At 41.1% G+C, this 20318-nt stretch overlaps 1 protein-coding gene across 1 annotated transcript in view; it reads left to right on the top strand.

Annotated features, from left to right (window-relative positions):
* The window catches only part of LOC308398393 (uncharacterized protein), a 38653-nt gene that overhangs the window by 2120 nt on the left and 16215 nt on the right, over window positions 1-20318 (top strand). Inside the window, 20 exon segments of the mRNA XM_080884988.1 lie at window positions 91-149; window positions 852-1007; window positions 4012-4146; window positions 4338-4451; window positions 5652-5807; window positions 5992-6127; window positions 6130-6167; window positions 6252-6374; window positions 6458-6571; window positions 6914-7217; window positions 7387-7502; window positions 8853-8970; window positions 9057-9148; window positions 9246-9396; window positions 13769-13920; window positions 14804-14927; window positions 16881-17014; window positions 17548-17657; window positions 19895-20063; window positions 20144-20248. Of these exon segments, the coding sequence (XP_080741114.1) occupies window positions 105-149; window positions 852-1007; window positions 4012-4146; window positions 4338-4451; window positions 5652-5807; window positions 5992-6127; window positions 6130-6167; window positions 6252-6374; window positions 6458-6571; window positions 6914-7217; window positions 7387-7502; window positions 8853-8970; window positions 9057-9148; window positions 9246-9396; window positions 13769-13920; window positions 14804-14927; window positions 16881-17014; window positions 17548-17657; window positions 19895-20063; window positions 20144-20248 (2592 nt within the window). The 5' untranslated portion in view covers window positions 91-104.

Here is a 20318-nt window from a genome sequence, read left to right as displayed (position 1 = left end):
GCAGATTTTCTTCTTGTAACACACTGAAGAGAACTGAAAGAGGACACATTGTTACTCTGTGAATATTTACTTTTTGTGTTGATGTTTCAGGTCCAAGAGTAACCATGCTTAAATGGTTTTCTGGTGAAGAGGGAGAGCCCGGCTCTGGAGTAAGTACACATGTGCTCGTTTCCCATTCCTCGAAGGCTCAGTAATCACTGATTATCACCGATAACAAACTATATTCTGAAAGATTACACAAGCATTAAGCCCTTAAAGTGCTAGACTTTGGCACACTGGAACACTGGACTGTTTCCAGATTTTGCCTCCATCACCTTTTCAAAACCACAGCTGCTACAAATGCTACAGAGTAACCTTTCTATGTACCTGACAGCATTTTTCACACTGTGATGAATCATTTCATGTCATTTCACGTGGTGTCATTATTATATAAAAGGCATTAAATTAGCTGAAAGGAAACCTGGTGTAAGCTATGCAGTGGGACTGCTGGCTTTGACTTGGCTGCCTGTGAGGGCGCGGAGTCACTGTTAAAGCTTAAAGCTCCTCACATCTGGATCCTCTTTGCTTTATAGCTCATATGTTGACATTCGGATTAGTTCTGACTAACTGATGTAATCAGTGTCAATTTGCAAATCATATTGTACATTTTCTGCACTCTATTATAATATTACAGTACTATTACTGCATTATCATTCTAATACTTCTCACTCATATATATGTTCAGTCTCTGCATACTCTACACAGTTTCTAAACAAAGCAGCATTTTGTGTTGCAAATAAACATGAGGGCACTCACTGCAACATTATCAGTGTTCCTTTCACTGACTCACCACCTCGTCCGTCTCTTCTCAGGGCTCGGGCTCTCCACCCAGCCATGCTGGTGGCGGAGAGATTCCTGTGGAAGAAATGGCAGAGAGGCTGACCCAGACTGAGCAGCTTGTCACTCAGCTGAAGGAGATGATTCGTGAAAAAGATGCAGCTCTTTGCTCCAAAGATGACCAGCTGAAGGTGGGGACAATTTCTTCTACAATATTAGTCCAATAAAGAGCTGTGCATCTGGTAGGACAGTGTTGTCCAGTTGTGCCAAACTGGGATCATATTTCTCTGATTAAACCATGAAAAACATGTGCTAGCTTTTGTTATCATACAGTCAGGTCCATTAGTATTTTGATAATTATATATTTCTTGAAATTTTGCCTAACATCATCAGAGTGGAATTTAAATTAAACCATCAATATATGATTGGAGTGCAAACTTTCAGCTTTATTCAAGGGTTTAACAAAAGTATTGCATTACTGTAGCAGTTATAGCTATTTAGTTATTTTTATACACAGATACATAGATACATACATCCTCCATTTCACAGGTTTAAAAGTAATTGGACAATCTTATAAAATTTTTAATGCAAGGATTGCTTTTAATAGTTGGATTCACTCTGCCCAAGACCGAGTTACTGGGTTCCCAACCTGTTAGGCAGGCCTCAGCCTGTGGTGCCTGGATGAATATAGCCTAACCCCCTTGAACTTGTGCGTGAGGTTTAGCAATACCAGCTAGATATAGTTGGGGTCTCCCCAGCACATGGCTTGGAAACAGTCTTTCGGACGAGAGAGTCATTTCCTTACGTATTCAGGTCAGAGAACGGATCCTGACTGTCCTTTATGCTTATGCACCGAATTACACTGTTAGACAGTTGGGTGAAGAGAGGAGCTGAACTGTCGCCTGTTCACCACCTGGGGGTGATTTGGCAGAAGGTGCTGAAAAGGCTAGACACACCCAAACACATAGTGAGGGTGTACTGGGAGTAGAGCAGGGCGATATGACCAAAAATATTTATCACGATATACATTTGAAAACGATATAACTGACGATATAACTGACACTAGACAAAATACTTTATGACTCCACAACTTTATTAGTGCAAAAAACCCCATCAATGTATTTTCACTTAAACAAGCAGCTGTTTTTTTTATGTCCATTAAAGTTATATAAAAATGTAACAGTGCAAATTCCTCGCTGACAGTTTAACCAAAAGGCATTTCCAGTGGAAACTGGCCGACATATCCTCAGCATAACCATGTATAATATCCACAACACTTAAAAAGAGGTTATACACACACAATACGGTAATATCATGTTGAGGTGCAGTACGTCTACGCCTACGATAGCCGTAATGCTCCAACAATCCATCGAGCGCTGCGGCTTCGTAGCTTAGCAAAGTCGCACTAAAACATTTGACAGATTTTCGAGCGCCGTGTACATAAAATCGTTTCGAGGTCAGTAAACACAACCAGAGTTCATACATAAGGCACACAGGATTATAAGGGGCTCTGTCGACTTTCAGAAAAATCAAAGGATGATTTTAAGTGCGCCGTATTTTCCATACAACACGGTAATAACGACGGCCCGCTAGCATGCGCTACCAAAAATAGTGCTTTGTTGTGTATCTGACGGACGAAAGCTAAACCAGTTCCACTTTCACCCTTCTCATTCTCCGTCGCCGCCATGCTCTTTCCGCCATGTGTAAACAAAGGCATGTGCGTTTTACCCATATTCTATCGCGGTATTTCATTTTCTTATCGTTGCCCAACGTTATACCGGTATTACCGTGAACGGTATGATATGGCCCAGCCCTAGCTGGGAGCATGTTGCAGTGGCCTGGGTCCACATGAAGTTTAATTCCCACCTCCAGCAGAACTTTGACATCATTCTGAAGAAGGCTGGGCAGACAGGTGCCTGCTCAAATCTGCTGCTGCAAGGTAAGTGTGAAGCGTAGAGCTGCTATTCCTCTATATTGAGAGGTGGTTTGGGCATCTGACCTGATGCTTTCTGGGTGAGGTGTTTTGTACATGTTCTACTTGGAGGAGGCCCTCAGGTCAACCCCGTACACAGTGGAGAGATTCTCAGCCGGCCTGAAAAAGTCTGTGTTCCTCTGGATAGGCTAGTGGACATGTCTGGGCTTTGATGGATTGGCTGAATGTACCAGTTTATCGATTTAGTTTTTGCTTTCTCTTATTGAATCTTTACAATACAAGTTCAACCTTAGTGCTCAGTTCACTCAATTTCATATCTTTTATCTACTTACTTTCTCGTGGAATGATGAGGGAACAGATGTCTGTAAATCCTAAACTGTTGATACAAGACTTTGGTTAAACACCTCGAGTTGAAGCTGAAAATCTTGAGTTTCATCTTGGTTGTTTGATTAAAAATCCCTTGTGCACACAGAGGCAAATTTGCCATTGTCCAAACACTCAACTGTAACTGTATTAGAATCAGATTAGAAGCAAATTCTGAATGAATGTTTGCAAATTCCACCTCTAAAGGTACAATTGTTAGTTTTAAATAGAGACTGACACGTGCTATTTATAAATGGTGGCCTCAGCTGGGCTGTCAGTGTGTTCTTGAGTAGCGTGCAGATATAGCTAAAAATGTAAACATTGTTCAGTTTTTGATAGAAAATCAAGCAAAAAAAGGGGATGTGGGTACACAGATGGATACATTTTTCAAAGATTAAGTCTATGAGAAAGTTTTTCCAGTGTGCAGGACTCTGCATGGTGTTCCTTGATTTATAAGGACTGTGCTTAAATTATTCAATCCTATGAGTCATCACATAGATTGGGAAATGGAATATTGAGGCAGGCACAATTGGTCAAAACTGTTTTTAAAGCTGCTCTCTGACTTGGATCTTTCAGTGAGAAACATCAACTGTGTTAAATATTAAACAGTCAAGCCTTTCAATCCACAGTAAAGACAGGAATGTGTTTGATTTAGCAACCGCGCTACAGGAGAGTGCAAGCATTTCCTGCATTGTAAACCTTTGCTGTGCTTCCACACACACACACACACACACACACACACACACACACACACACACACACACACACACACACACACATCTAAAGCTGCCAAAGTTCACTTTTTATTAACGTGTCCTAAAATATTACAGTTAAACCATCTGGTCTGATGACGTAACGAAGCACTAAACTGGAGTTAAAGTTCTTCTTTGTGTTTTCAGGCTGAGAAGGAGGCCTGTGAAGCCAAACTGTCCAAACTGCGTCTGCAGAACAAGGCCAAGGTGACGTCTCTGACGGCACAGCTCGAGGAGCTGAAGAAGCAGCAGGGGCCGAGCACACCAACACACGGCAAAAAGGTGGAGATGTGCACACACATCCAGAACTGAAGGGTTAAACGTAGAAATGAATAAATACTAAACGTTTTCCAGCGATTCAGTGCACCATTGGCTTTATAAGCTCAGACACAGTCATGCTATGTGGATCCCATTTGAATCATGTTTCTGCTCTGTTTCCATTGGGGTTGTTAAAGTGCTTTCTTCATGTTTAGGGTTCATCAGAAGGAGGAGAGCAAGCCAGTCGAGGCAAGATTGTCCTGCTGAAGAAGAAGGTTGATGAACTAGAACAGCAGCTTGGACAAAGAGATGTGGAACTGGAAACCAAAGTAAAGCATACTTTGATTCTGATGCCTACCAGATAAAGGGAAATGAGATATTTCCCACTGATGTTACTTGGAGTATTGTTGGAACACACATATGTGCTAGTCTTGGCCTAACTAGCCTTACCCTGTGTCCCCACCACGTCCACTTAATTATTTGAAGTTATTTTTTTATAATTACATTTATCTTTCTTAATTTGAATTATAATCACAACAGAAGAACAGCAACGGCAGCTAATTTCAGCAGAGAACAAAGAAATGGCCGCAGGAAACGCAGCTCGTATCGACAGAGATGAATCCAGTACATTTATGGAAAAATGAATCCAGTTTACTCTACTTTTCCTGGCTCCATATTTTTTTCTTCATTTCTTCTTTTAGTTACAGAATAATCATCCTCTCCATGAATATGCGCACCCACAATGGTGCCACTGAGCAAATGGATGTATTCATTTCTTTTTCTGTTGTGACATATCCTGAGGTGTACGTAGGGCTGTGCGATATGACCAAAACCTCATATCCCGATATAAGAATTCTATCGTCCGATAACGATATAAATCACAAAAATGTAACATTTTCTGTCAATTCTGTGAATCTCGACTTGCGTGAAGTGTTTCCAGCTGCGCGTCATGTAGCTGGAGTCGAGTGTTTTAACCAATGCATGAAACAATACATTTTTAGATATAAGTTGTAACGGCGCCGTTTTCTTTGTGAGTATTTATTACACGGCGTGCTGCGGGGAAAAGCCCGTTCTAATGTTTGAGTCTAAGGTTTATTTTTTTAGCACCTGGCGGCTCTTTGTTTACTTCTCATCCGTAAATAATCTGCTCTTTCACGTGACTCAGTTTAAGTCTCAACAGGATCTTGAGCTTTATTCTGAAAGGTTTATGTGGAACATAAACAAGCGGACACGCGGTGGTTTTACCGTCGTTGTTGCTAACGACAACGCATAAAAACAAACGCTTGTCCGTCCGTAGTGTGGTTATATTAAATATAAGAGAAAGAGAGAACTTTACTACAGTGACATCAGAACCATGAAGAAATATTACCGTAAACAGTTTATTTTGCGACACCACGAAACAAACGATAGCGTAAAATCAAACGACAGACGTTTTTATATCGTCATCCAATATATATCGTTATATCGAACAGCCCTAGGTGTACGCTTACACTTTGAAATCTAATTTTTCTGACCAATACTTTGTGTAGATGAAGGAGTTGGAGTCTCAGCGGCAGCGTGGTGAAGAAATGGACGCTATGCTGACAGAGAAGGACAAGAAACTGGCAGAAAAAGAGGCCTACATTGTCCACCTGCAAACAGCGCTGGCTGGAGATCAGCCCATCACACCTGCACCACCACAGAAGGTCATAAATGCTTTGAGCATGTAGAATCATCTCACTGCTTTTTTCTAAATATTGCACGTGTTAATAATAGGCAGACAAAGTTAGAAAAGTAGAAGAAAATGGATTACAGCTGAGTCACAACAGGCGATGTCTTGCATTTTCTCAGAGATGTGGTCACTGTCACTCATGTGTTCTGTCCCCCCAGGCTGAGGACGGCGGGGCGATGCAGGAGCTGCAGTTGCTGGTACAGAGCTTGACTAAGAAAGTGGGGGAAGCAGAGGAGCGCTACAGTTTGCTGCAGGAGCAGACAGACAGCCTCAAAGACCTGCTGGCTACAGAGAAGAGCAGTACAGCCAAAAGGAGAGCATGTACAAGCAGAATGTAGGTTTTCAAAGAGGACAATACAGCTTCTTTTGTAGAATTTAGCTGTCTCGGGTTCACAATGAGTCGTGTGCTTGTTTATAGATCCAGACATTCAAAGACATCATCATTCAGAAGGACAGCCAGCTGATGGAGATCAACCAGATGCATGAACAGGAGCTCTTCAAGCTAGCAGCCAAGTCAGATGCCAGTGCAGACTTGGAGCAGGTAACACAGACAGTCAGGAGTTCATGCAACTAAAAGAAGTTGGAATTTTTGTGTTGTTTGTGAATCTGTGCTTTCCTTTTCAGCTTCTGAAGGCTCTAAAACAGAAGCTTCATGAGAAAGAGGAAGTGCTGCTGGGTAAAACTCAGGTCATTGATGTTCTCCAGGGAGAGGTGGACGGGAGAGATCAGCAGATAAAGGTTAGCAGACTCGCCGCTCCTGTTTGCGTCTCAATAAAGACGTTGGTGTTTTTCCTTGTTTTCTGTCAAAAAGATCAATTTCCATATTTAATAAATGTCTTTGAGCTTAAACGCAGCTTCAGACTGTTGTAAACACTCGTTTTCAGACCAGAGAAGAAATATCCCTAATGTTGCTTACATGTAGCGAGCTCAGGGGGAGGGGCTAAAACAGCTTGTTTCAGACAGACACTTTTCATTCAGCCTATAGAACATTCTCTATTGTTGTTTCGTAGACATTCTTCAACCTCTCTTGAAATAATGACACCTTGAAACTTATGTGGAACAAATACTTTGTCCACGCAGGAACTCTCAGAGCGGCTGCAGAGGCTACAAGTTGAGCGAGAGAGCCTTGAATCCAAAATGGAGGCAGAGAAGCATGTGATGCGAGCACAACTCCGTGACCTGATGGAGAAGCAGCAGGCAGAGGTGCAGCGAATGACCGAGCAGCATCAAGCACAGCTGGATCAAACCCAACAGGATCTCATGAGGCAGCTGGAGGACCTGAGGAGAGCCCAGGCAGCAGCACCACCTGCCAGTCAGGAGGCATCAGGAAGTGGAAATGTGCTCACAGATTCAGCTTCCATCCAGAGGATAGCTGAGCTGGAAGGTTGGTTCTTCATTTTGATGATTTATCTGAACTCCTTCAGAGGTCAGTTTGTGTCGTTTTCCCATGTACATCCTGGGAATTTTTAGTTTGTTCACAAAATGCAGCAGAACATGAGGACATTTTCAAATTCTTTCAGTGCTTCAAACCTTTTCTTTTGTTATTTTTGCAGCACAAGCAAAGCAGAAAACAGATGAAGCCAGCAGATCAGAGGCCAAGTTCCTAAAAATGAAAGCTTGGTCTAAAAGTCGAATCAGACAGCTGGAGGAGGAACTGAAGAGAAGCCAGGTGAGGGTTTCAAGTTGTCCAAGTCGGATGAACAAAGCATTTTGTGCTTTTGTGCTGTGCTTATGGCAAAGATCCCAAATTCACTGCCAGTGCAGTAAAAGGGGAAAAAAAAAACCCAGTGGAAGACCGTCATGGCGTGACCTTCACAGAACAAGAAAAGTGAGGTCAGGCTGTATTGAATAAAGATGTCCAGATTTCAGGTTTCAGGCTTGTACAACTCTGTTTTGGTCAAACATACATGAAACATAAAGACATAAGGGCTGTTCAAAACGTTTGCACAGCACTGCTGAAGAAAATAACTCCTGCAGTCAAGAGAAGCCACTAATTGTTGAGCTATGAATGATAAAACCAGCAGTTATTCAAGTATAAATGTTACAATTGTATGCAATCTTTATCAATAAAACATAGAAATGTAGATGTTTATGGTGTACTATACTACAGCGCTCCCTCGTTTAGCGCGGGAGTTACGTTCTAAAAATAACCCGCGACAGGTAAAATACGCAAAGTAGCCAACTTTATGTTTTTTACAATTATTATAGCTGTTTTAAACCCCTCACTACACACTTTATACGCTTTTCTCAGACAGGCATGAACATTTTCACACTTTTCTCTCTTGTTTAAACACAAACTTCAAACTTTCATAGAAAAATAAGTCCAGTGTTATAGAACGAAACCAACAGCAGCTGCCTTTGACGGTCCAAAGCGTTTCGTCGAGATTGTTTTTGTTGGGGAGAAAACTTACAAACAAAAAGTCCAGCACTTCAGAGCCACACTGCTGGCGATCAGAGATTTATGTAGATTTGACAAACTGAACGCGTTCTGTAAAGTACAGGAGACACAGCACGGAGGAGAGTGATTGACAGTGGTCTACAGCCAATCAGGACGCAGAACATAAAGCGCTGTAATAAATAAATAAATAAATAAATTAAAAACCATGGAAAATTGCACAAAAAAATCCGGGAAACAGCGAAGCCGCGACAGGAGAACCAGCGAGGGACCACTGTTTGTAGATTTAGAGTTCATTTCACAGTGTTAAATCATGTAACACTGTGTCTTACAGGATATGACACTGTTCTGAGTTGTAGGGAGAGAGATCGCTTTCTCTTTGGCGTTGTTAAAACGATACCTGTTTTTAGATTTGAGCTCGTTACTGCTCGCGCTGCTCGTCATGACCATAAAGCTGATGCAGCATCCGTCACGTTATCCGTTTTCCTTTTATATCAGCCGATCGTCTGCAGGACGCCGTTTTCAGTTTGTTATCCAGAGTGAAAATTGAAAACGCGTCAAAATGCTGAAAGTCCTTTGGTAAGCAAAGCTGCCAAGTAAACAGACACGTTTGACTCTATTTAGGCTGGAGTTGCTCCCCCAGACCTGACTGCCCTGCGGAGTCGCATCACTGCACTCGAGGAGGAGAGAGAAGAAAACCTTTGGAAGGTGGAGCAATACGAGGAGGTTAAAGCAAAAAACGGTAATAAAATTAAACTTTCTGGAAAATGCTTTAGGGAAATCCTCAGTTCAAAAATGAACATTATTTTTGTTCGATGTTATCGTTAGAAATGCTGGAGGCAAAGTTGGTGGTGTATGAGGAGCAACAGAGGACACTACAGGCAGACTTGGAGCAGTTCACCAAGAGGGCTGCCTCTCAGGTCCAGCACCCAAACGCTTTCTTAAACCTGCTGCTTTTGTTTTACATTTAATACTCACGGATGGTCTCTTATCCCTTTTTGCACCTGCTGAACGTAGGCAAGTGAATCAGGCAGCGCTGATGACACTCAGAGCCAGGTGCTGGAGTGGCAGGAGATGGTAGCTGAGGTGGTCAGTGCCAGAGACCGGGCCAGGGAGGAGAAGGCTGCCTTGTCCCTCCGTATCAGCCACATGGAGGAGGAAAGAGAGGGTAAGACTTTTACTGGAGGATGAGTCAAACTCATTTAGATCAAACTAGCTAATGATGGTGGGATCAGTTATAGCTAGGAGGTAGAAGCAGGGTGAACATCAGAGTCACAGTTAATCTGCTCATAAATCCTCAGCCAGTGTGAAATAACGACACACGTCTGCTGACATTCATATATGTGAGGAACCTAAAAACAAAACTTTTTCATAAATGCAAGAAAAGACTCGCAGTACTTAATACGACAGTAGTAAAACCTGTTCTTTAATACTTTAAAGTTGTTCTGTATTTCTGTTCCTCAAAATTCGACTTTAATTATTTAGTCATTCTTAAACCCGTTAGTATATCAGAGTACACATCCTCTGTTAGCATCTAAAAAGGAACTTAGTGTTACTATAAAACACAAACTCTGATGTCTACATTTTTGGCATTTTGTTTGTTAACACAAATGTGGATCACGGGGTTCTGTCAGAGTCAAGTTACCTTAGTGGTAGCTGTGGTTTTGGGGAAACTTTAGTTCAGTTCAGATGCAGCGACCCACAGTCTCCATTTCCACTTGGGTCGAAAGTGCAGACTTAGAACCATACACCAGTTTTTAAATTGTGGTGATAGGGCACGTAAAACCAGAGTTAAGATAAAAACTACAGTGGTGTTTACTGTGGGAAAGAACGGTAAAAATGTCATTTTCTAAGGAGAGCGCTAGCAAACACTCTCTGCTTGCGAGCAAAATTAAAAAAAAAAAAAAGTAAAAACACCCCTTTTCTATTGGTGTTAAAGTGTACCATGTTGACCAATCAAAAAACTTATATGGCAACATGTGGCACTTGGTTGTTTAGGAAGAGGGGGAAGTTTTAGGAGAGAGAGCGAGTTTTCACATGTGAGAGATTTGTGATGTTTAGCGTGTTCGGAGGCTATAGTTAGTGTGTACTTAGTGTGTAGTGTAGTCGTTGTTTTGTTTTGTGTGTCAGTTCTACTAGTGAATGTCACAGTTGCTCCAAAAAAGCCTCCAAAGGTAGATTGCTGAAAAGAATGATACCAAACAGGCAAGATAAACCGTGTTTAAAGGTGAAATATAGACGTAAAATCAAAAGTAGTCAAAAACAGCCAGTTATACCCTGGACCCCAGAGGGTTAATGTTTGATCAACTCTGAGTCAACTTCAGTCTGGAGAGGACTGGACTAATTGGAATTATTTCAAATATATTTCACACACTTTGTTTTTCTCATAGAGCTAGCTTGTTTTACCATTTTCGTCATGTGTTGTTTGACTGAACAGTACTTTGTTTTCTTCATTTTTCCCCATCCTCACTGTTGTCATTGGCGAGATTTGGTTTACTCTGTGCTGCCTCCCATCTCATGGACCTCCACCCCCTCCCCACTCTCCCTGTCCAGCCCCTGCTCCAGGGATGGGAGCAGCCACCCAGAACAGTTTCCCATCAGTTTTGTGCATGCAGGCTCCTCCAAACCTCCAGTGCAGCTCGTGCACACTGTACTGCCTGGAGTTTCCCTGAATTTTGCATTTGCTGGTGGAAACGACAGGCAGTACAGTGTCATGCTGCACGTTCGAGTCTGCTGTTTAGTTTAGTCTCTTCCTTTCTCTGTCCCGTGTTGTTCTTTTCCATTCTTTACCCTTTTGTTTTCTTCTGTCTTTCTGTTTCTTCTTCTCAACTTTTGATTTCTGGTGTGCTAAGATATCTGAAATCACCAACAATAATGAACTGGTCTCAAATATAATTAAAGAAAATTGCTGCTCTATTGTGGTGGGATGGTAGGTTTGCACTAACCCTATTAAAAAGACTAATGCATATAACCTCATCAGAGCTACAAGGCTGACACCAGAGCCTATTCTCCATACAGACAGACACACCTGGCTTAGTAGAGCTATGCACAAGTGCCCTCAGATACTCGGTCATTGTGTAGGTATTTGTGCTTTTCAATTTGGGGATTTGGATATTTGTTTTGTTTTTGTTTTCTGTTTGTTTGTTGTTGTTTTTAAATGTGAAAATATGCATGCCACCTCTGCTTCAGATGGCACATTTCATACTCAGAAATGTGAAACATCTGTGAAACATCTGTATTACTGCTCAGCAACATAGTCCCACTCAGCTTGTCAGAGACAGACATAGCAGGTATTATCTTTAAGTGAGTGATCCTAAAATGTTAGTTAGCTTTTAAAATATGCACAAGCCTCATTATTACAGGCTGGATTTTTGTCAGCAATAAGAATCAAGCTTCAGTTAAGCTCATTATTGTAAATCTGGAAACGTTTATTACAAAACGTATCAGGTTTTTTTTTTTGGTTTTAACACGGGAGTATATATTTTTTAATGCAGTTTTATCACATGATACTGCTGTTATAAAATCCAAAGCGCTGCTTGAATAATCTAGAATGTTATCACAGTGGTAAACATGCAAATGAGAGTCTTTAATCCTAGTTAGATGAAGCCAACATCATACTCAAAGAAAAATGGCTGATGGTCTCTTACGTACTAATTGTTCCTCCTGATTTTGATTAGTGGTGTCACAGCGTATTAGTTTCATGAATCAATCAAGTGTAGTTGACAATAATGACGTGATCTCAAATAATAAGGGTCAACCTCATAAATCAATAAAAACCCTGCAAAAAAGGTAATTTGAGTTTTGTCGAGCCGCGTGTTCCACTTCACTGACATTTCATCCATGTGTGACAGAAAACCAAAATCAATTTTAGGAAAACAATTTGTGCTTTTTCATACTGAGTTTAAAGAGAGTTCATCTGAGTCTTGCTCACTGGTGTAATGTTGGTCATTTTATTCAGATAAAGTTACTATTGAAGCATGCGCTCTAACTCATGATGAGCTGCAAATACTCCTTTGTCAGCGGGTCTTCTGTGATTTGCTGTGATGTTGGTTTCATATTCATGTATTTGAATTAAGAAGTATCAAACTTGATGCTTATTAGCGGCTACAGGGTGAGATCGTTAAGTTCCATGAATTAACTCATTAATGTGAAAAGGTCTTACCAGATTTCAAATTGGCCAATCTCCCATTAAAGACGATCTGCAAGTTGATTTTCTATATACTTGCACATATCAGCTCACCAGTGCAGATTAAAGTCTGCTGCAGACGTTAGTCAGTACTGTGTGGGTCAATGATGCTGTTAAAACGTTGGATTATGATGCACAATGATTTTGACAGCAAAGAGGTCTTTGCTGTGAAATATTAGGGAGTTAAGTTCACTTTTTAAAAAATCCTACCTAGCATATTCACATCGATAGCTCTCTGTGTAGATGACTACTTAACATTATGGATTAAATGATGAATTTGATGTTTTTCACAGCTTTTCACTAGAAACAAAGCTGACCTGAGACCAGCTGATTTTTAGTAATAAGACTTCACAGCACTTTTTTGACTTGATGCATAATCATGCATAATGCTCACGTTTCTGCTGAACTTGCATGTGCTTTACTGTAATCTGCTCTGCTGTAGTCAGTGTGGGTGAAATGCCCAGCATGTGGCAGACTGGCTCTATTCTGCTGCAGAGGGTCATGGTTGTTTTGGCTACGCTGTTAAAATTAGGTTGATACATTTTAGTTTAAATCTGCTTGTGCACTGAACCCACACTGACCGCGGTTAACACACAGAACTCCTTTCCTTTTCCTGCCCCACCCTTTGCTACGAGCTGCCCCCCTTTTTCCTCCCAACGTGTCAAAAATTGGCCTGTCGTCACAAAACAGATGGGAACATGTTTAGTTGTAATCATTTTGACGTTGCCCTTCTTGAATCCTTTGCTGCTAAATGAAAATACAAGTCAAAGCACCATCAGAGTCCCCTCAGATATGCACCTGCCTGGTGTTTCTATCTGCTCTTCATTTCGAAGACAGAGTGATGAAGCACTCGCTTTGAATGTGACTCATAAAGATGGGTTTTCTCCTTCCTCCCTGTTTCCCACTTGTTTAAATGTGTGTTTCTTTGCTATGCAAATTAGGTGTGCATGGCTCTGACCAGAATGCTGCTTTTGAAGTGTTTCTCAGGTTCACTACCTTATGCAAATACACAAGTGCATAAACACCTGGAGTAACTTTCCATTTCTCCATCCTCAGTTCTTGTCATTGCTGTACTTCTCTTGCAGTCTTACTGTCGCTCCCGTTGCCTATACTATTGGATTAAACTGTTTTTTTGTCACAGAGTATGTTTGTGGTGTTGAAAGTGTCTCACCAAACCACCAGCATCATTCATGCCATCATACTTCTTGTCAACTCTCCATCTCTGTCATCCTGTCTTCAAAAACATTATCCTGTTCCACACTATGATAATTCTGTCTAGTCCACTTTAAACTCACTTCCCATCCGTAAATACACCCTCAATCCAACCCATCATTCCCCTTTCCCTGTGGCACAAAACTGATTGAGGATGACTGGTTCTTTCCTGGCTGCTCCGATCCAGCACTGGTCACTCGGCAGCAGGAGTTGGAGGAGGAGTTGGCTCAAGCTCGGGGGCTCGACCAGCACAGGGCCAAGAAGCTGGCGCTTCCATCCCAGCGAAGTCTGCAGGTAGGCGGCTCTTATTATAGACGTTTCTGTGGCTGTATCATGGTTATACCAGCACAGCCTCAGACATTTGCTGAAGAATGAGCGGGGCTAACTGTACAGCTTAATATCAACCAGTCTGCAGTTATTTTCAGAAGCTGAGTCTTGCAACATTTTCTTTATGAAATAAATCCTGTTCAGATCAAATCCTGCAGCTCAGGGCAGACCTTCTAGAAAAAACGGTTTCACAACAGCCTTTTTAAAATCCTTTTTGCGATTGTTATTTTGAAGTGTTTTTCATGTTAACATTAATACGAGGTTTTACAGGGAGCTGAACACTACATGCATGGAATCATCAGCAAAATGAGCGTTATCCTTTAGAAAGGCAAACAAAAATAATAGTTTTAGTTTAACTGCAATTAAACACCAAAAGATATTCACTGGTCTGAGTTTCATTGAGAATAGCATAATCTCCCCTTTTCACCCAGTTTCTTCACATTTTGCTCTTGATGTCAGTGAGAGCAGGTATCCCTAATGTGAGCAGCACACAGACCTCAGCAATAAGCCGGAGGAGAGGAAAAGGAGCTAAAATAAATAATTGAGGGTAACAAGGTCTGCTGTAAATACGGATCAGTTTTTCAACTATGGATTGTGCTTGACTAGTCTCTACTAGTGTCTAAAAATGTATATATAGTTAAAAAAATGGATGGATGGATACCAGTTTTCTATTTTTGGTTAATAACAGAGAACAAGAAGCTTACTTTATTCAAAGAGGAAGAATAATCTCGCTACCTGCCTGCTTGATCTTGTTTGCCTCGTACACAGTAGACTTGCAAAAACAGTTTGCCTTTTTTTCCTAAATGCTTAAAATCTAATCCCCTGCTACAACAAACTTTTGCACTGGCAGGAGGACTTTGAGCTCCATGGGCAGGCCCCGTTTCAGGATCCTCGAAGTATCTCAGAGAGTACCACTCCAATGGAAGGGGAGAACATGGGAGGTTGGTGGCCCGAGTACAGTACTCCTGACACAGGTGTGAGACCCGCTGGACAGTTTCCACTGGCATGCACACAGTCACCTGCACATTACTTTGGGAGGCCTGAGCTGTCTTTGTGTTTTCACCATGACTTAGTTTATTAAGCACTGGATTGTTGGTGCTGGTTGGTTTATTCTGTTTGTCGTCTAACCTCCGACTGCTGTGACTGTAGGAACAGGGATTAGCTTGCTTTTATTTCTGCTTACACAGAAAGCTACAGTTAAGTTCATTCCCGCCTTATGAAGAAAAACCTGACATTGAGCACCTTCACTTTTATATTTTGCTTCTCATTCATGTGACTCAGTTTCCAGTGTTTTGGGGACATGTGCATGCTGGTTGAGCTGGCTAGTGTTTGTGTCTTAATGAACTGATTGTGACATGATATAAATGTAGGTGGCAAGATGCTTTCCATCTGTGGTAAGTTTTATTTTTATATTTTGGTCGTGTGCATGATCACCTCCTTTTCTTTAATTCTTCTCCATCCTGTCTTCTGCACTGTTGCTGTCATAAAACCAAAAAATACACCAGCATTTGGGGAAAAAAAAGATCACCCAAAAGTAAAAGCACTATAATGAAGATTAAAATTAATGACTGAGGACTTTTGGAAAACTGACTGGTGTCTTTTTTGGTTGTTTGTGGATAGGCACTGAAATTCTATTTGAAATTCTATTTCACACCCTGCAGTAAATGAAGTTGTCAGTGAATTATTCTATACTCTTAGGAGATGCAGTTTTCTTAAATTTTAAATTTTGGATTTCTGGATTCTTCTTTTTTATAAGAAGAAAATCCTCCTTTTTCCAAGGGATGCACCAATCTAACTGTTTCCAGTTCTCACATGGTACGGACCCCTGGGCTGATAGTACTGATCTGATGCCAGTATTTAATGAAGCTGTACTCGTTACTGTTTGTGTAGACCCGTTTAGAGGGTAAGACCGCTGTATTCTGTTGGTCTGAATTACCAACCAAAAGTCGAGTTCTTGGTTTTATTTCTGTTGTCAAAGCCAAACTAAAACCATTTTAGCTAACTTTTAAATACCTTGTTGCCATACATTGCAATCAATCTAAGTCAGTCTGTGCTGATGAGCACAACTCATTGGCGACTCATCTCTTTGTAATAAGAGATTCAATCTGCTGTTTTTCAGCTGGTTGTATATAAAAGCGAGGTCAGTGTGCGCCTGTGCTCTTTTGCAGGAACTTTTTCACTATTTGGAATTTCTCAGCAACAGATTTGTTAACCTTGCATAGACTGGCAACTTGGGGCGACCGTGGCTCAGGGGGTTGGGAAGCGTATCTGTAACTGGAAGGTTGCCGGTTCGATCCCCGGGCTCTCTGTCCTGGTCGTTGTGTCCTCGGGCAAGACACTTTACCTTACTGCCTACTGGTGTTGGCCAGAGGGGCCGATGGCGCGATATGGCAGCCTCGCTTCTGTCAGTCTACCCCAGGGCAGCTGTGGCTACAACTGTAGCTGCCTTCACCAGTGTGAATGTGAGAGTGAATGAATAGTGGCATTGTATTATTATTATTATTATTATTATTATTATTAACCTGTCAGGGATGCTTCCTGCCTCTGCAATCAGCCCTTTGCTAGAGAGACTCAGTTCAGCTTGATGTTTGGTCAAGATCAGATATATTGGTCTGGGGCATCCCTTCTTTTTCCCAGCTTTCCCACTAAAGCAGAGTTTTTAAATTTAGTTAGCAACGATGGGTTAGGCTTTGAATTGTTTCAAATATTTGATCAGAAATTTAAAAAAGGAAAAAATAAGTGAATGAAAACAGTATTTCTATAAATGTCAAAAATGCATTGATTAAAATATTGCATTTCCTTTTAGAGTTTGCTCTGCTGCTAAAATTAGAGCGGTGGAATTTACCCTGTGAATCATTACAGCTAACTGTACCTTACCAGCCTGTTTTTGTATACCTAGTGTTTATTCTCCCTCCTATTGATTCCAGATGGCCTGCGGTCTGTTGTGGAGGAGCTGGAGCTGGAAAGAAACCAACTACAGGAGCAGATACTGAGCCTGGAGGAGCGCTGCCAGGACCTGGAGGATCGACTGCAGCTGCAGGCCCGTATAGAGGCATTACAGGTAGCTCCATCCAACAACACACCATATGTGCTATCCCAGGGTTAACTGACAGCAGCATTTGTATAACATACCAACTGTTGAGTAAACGATGAGTGAACTGCATGGAATGGGATTTTGTAACAAAACCTTCTAACACAGGTGACGTTTGATGTAGATGAAGATGAGCAGCCAAATTGGGTCTCTCAGGTGTGTTGGGTCACTCATGTCTGTGTGCGTTAGAGAGCACCTCTGGCGGTGATGGCTAATGGTGTGGTGTGCTTATTTAACCTTGGATACGTTTGTCAAGTAACGTTCAAAGCACAAAGCTCACAGATTGTCTGTATTCACACTGCTGATCTTTTGACATTTACAAAGTTCCTTTGCATCACGTGCGTGGTCCACACAAATAGATGACTGATGATAGCAGTAACAGATTTCATGTTCTGCTGTTTTCAGCAGGTCTGCTGTCATCCACGTTTGTGTGCAGTGCAGATGTCTTCATCCAGTGACGATCTTTGTGTTATTTATTGATGTTTGGTTTTCTGCCGCTGCAGAACGAGTCAGACAAACTGCAGAGCCAACTTGCAAGTGTCAGAAGTCAACAAAGCAGAGAGGCAGAGAAGCATCAGCTGCTGGTTAACAGTCTCAATGAACAGCTCAAAGGGTAAGTTAACTATTCAAACCATAACCCTTCACTGTGATTACAGTGCTACATCGAAATTCTTCATCTGTTCATTGACCAAGAAATGTTTACTTATGTTTATTTGACATGCAAAAGGAACTGAAGTGTTCATCTGACTGTATGTGATATGTGCTGTAATTGTTAGAAGTAAAGTGTTATATAAATTATTTGAGGTCAATGCACGGTAAATTAGGTAGCTGCAGGGTTGCATAACCAATAATTCAAAAATGTAATATCACCAACAAAGTGTATAAACGACATTAAAGCATCCAGAATAACCTGTACTTAGTTTTGGCTGCAATGAGTCGGATAGTAAAACAAGGACTGTTAAACCAACAGGTTCGGTACTCAGTGGGTCATTCAGGCTGCCTACAAACTGAACGCAAATGTGAGTCGAGGCTCACTCGCCCATTTTACCCGTTCTCTGTAAAGACTAAAGATGGTCGTGTGGGTAATATCTGTAAATAAAGGCTGTCTGTCGCTTAAATCTCCTTTCTTTCCCATTCCGATGCTCAGGTTGAACTTCAGCAGGTTGTCTTGACCACGCCTACGAAATGTGAAATGTGACTGGCTGATTAGATATTTGCATTATGAGCAGCTGAACAGATAGAACTAATAAAGTAGTAAACAACCGTACATATTTTTGATGTTCATCAAATGATTCAGTAATATTGGTAATTTGCAGTACCCTTAAACTTAGGATTAAATTAATGTAGTGTATTAATTACAAACGCCAGTTGCTTTGCGAGCTCGAGAACTGGGCGAAACAAGTTGTTTTTTGTTTTTTTCTTTCTTCAAGACTGCTTTGCCTTGATATTTCCCGCCTTAGTAATTCCACAAAGGCTACGTTCACACTGCAGGTCTTAATGCTCAGTTCCGATTTTTTGATCAAATCCGATTTTTTTTTGTCTGCTCGTTCACACTACAACTAAAATGCGACAGCAAACGCGCTCTAGTGTGAGCGCTCAAAGCGGCCCGCATGCGCAAAAGAAGACGTCACACACAACGCGCTCTGTTTAGACCCAAAGCAAACAATATTGTTTGACCGATGGCCCTTAATATAAAGACTTCGGACTTTACGTTTCCCAATTTTTGCTTTAAGTTATTTTGTTATTTACATAATAATGTAAATAACCTAATAATGATCCTTATTGCTGTTTTAGAGAGGAGCGGTGCTTCAAAGGATAGTTGCAGATTTCTGTCAGAATCTGCAGATTATACAGTACAAATAAAATGTTCACGTTGTCTTCCCAGCAGTTTCACCGTATGGCCAGGAAGCGTTCGCGATGTCTTCTCCGGTGCTGATAATTAGTGTGTCTTCTGTCGGTGACGTAAAAGACGGATTTAATGCGACATGACCATCAAACAGCAGTCGCTTTCTAAAACATCGGATATGTATCGGATTCAGTACCACATACGAAAGTGACCCAGGTCGGATTTGAAAATATCGGATTTGTGCCGTTCACACTGTCATACCATGATCGGATATGGGTCGCATAGGGTCAAAAAAATCGGATTTGATGCGCTTTCGCCTGCAGTGTGAACGTAGCCTAAGTGCTTTGACAAATACTTTTAGTACCACCGTTACAGATGGTGTCCACAGTCAGTTTTAGCCGATAAAGCTCAACCACCAACAAGTGTTTTTAACAAAAGATAGTAAATGTAAAAGGAGGTGTTTCTGGGTTATGTTCAACATTGTTATTCGAGAGGATTTTATTACACCAAACCATTAAGTGGCTACTTGATTAAATTGGGGTCAGATGGTTCAGACAAATTTTGGTCAACAAGCTAGCTCTTACTTCACATCATCTAATTTAGTCTAATTTATGGCTATTAATGAGAGGATTTTTAACAATAAGCTAGTGCACTGAATGTTCAAATAGAGTGTAATCCATTTTTGTAGTACATGTTTTGCCATGTCGGCAATCATAAAGTTATTAGTTTGGAAAAGGACTGCTGTGAACATGCACTCACTAAATGATTGTGGAAAACATGGTTGTTTAGACTGGGCGGGTTGTGGGTTGCAGACATCTAAAGAGTCAAGATGAGTGAATGAGTTTTTCATTGGGGTTAAAGACTTGATTTTTATGGTTACGTTTTGGCTAGAGTATGGCTTTGGTCCTTTGTGATGGTTTAGATCACAAGACATTAATATATGAACCGTAAGATTTTAATTATTTTCAAGACTTCCTTCAATCGATTGTCACTTTTTTCTTTAGGCTGACTGACACACAGGAGTGCCTGAAAAGTTCCCTGATTGAGAAGGAGAATACTTTGGCCAAGACATCTGAGAAACTTGAGCTCATCAGCAGCCTTCGACAATCACTGAGTGAAAAAGACATTCAGTGCAAAGAGCTGTCTGACAAGCTCCTTCAGACGGAGCACACTGTAAGAGCTGGGCTCCTTTTTTCGTTGTGTTATGATTTGCCATTTTTCAGTCTTTAAATGTGTTGTTTTGTTTTTTTCAGTTTGAGACCATTTCCATGAAATACGCTACATCAGAGAAACAATGCTCTGAGTTGAAAGCAGAAGTTATGGATCTCACACAAAAGCTGAGTGTGCTGAAAGAGAAGGTATGCTTGAAAAGATAAAGATTTTTTAAGATTTTCGTTGTTTTGCCTGTAAAGATTAAGAAAAAGGTGC

Source organism: Rhamphochromis sp. 'chilingali' (assembly GCF_963969265.1).
Source record: "Rhamphochromis sp. 'chilingali' genome assembly, chromosome: 6".
NCBI lineage: Eukaryota > Metazoa > Chordata > Actinopteri > Cichliformes > Cichlidae > Rhamphochromis > Rhamphochromis sp. 'chilingali'.
Note: the sequence above shows the minus strand (reverse complement) of the source record. Positions and strands in the feature narration are given on the sequence as shown.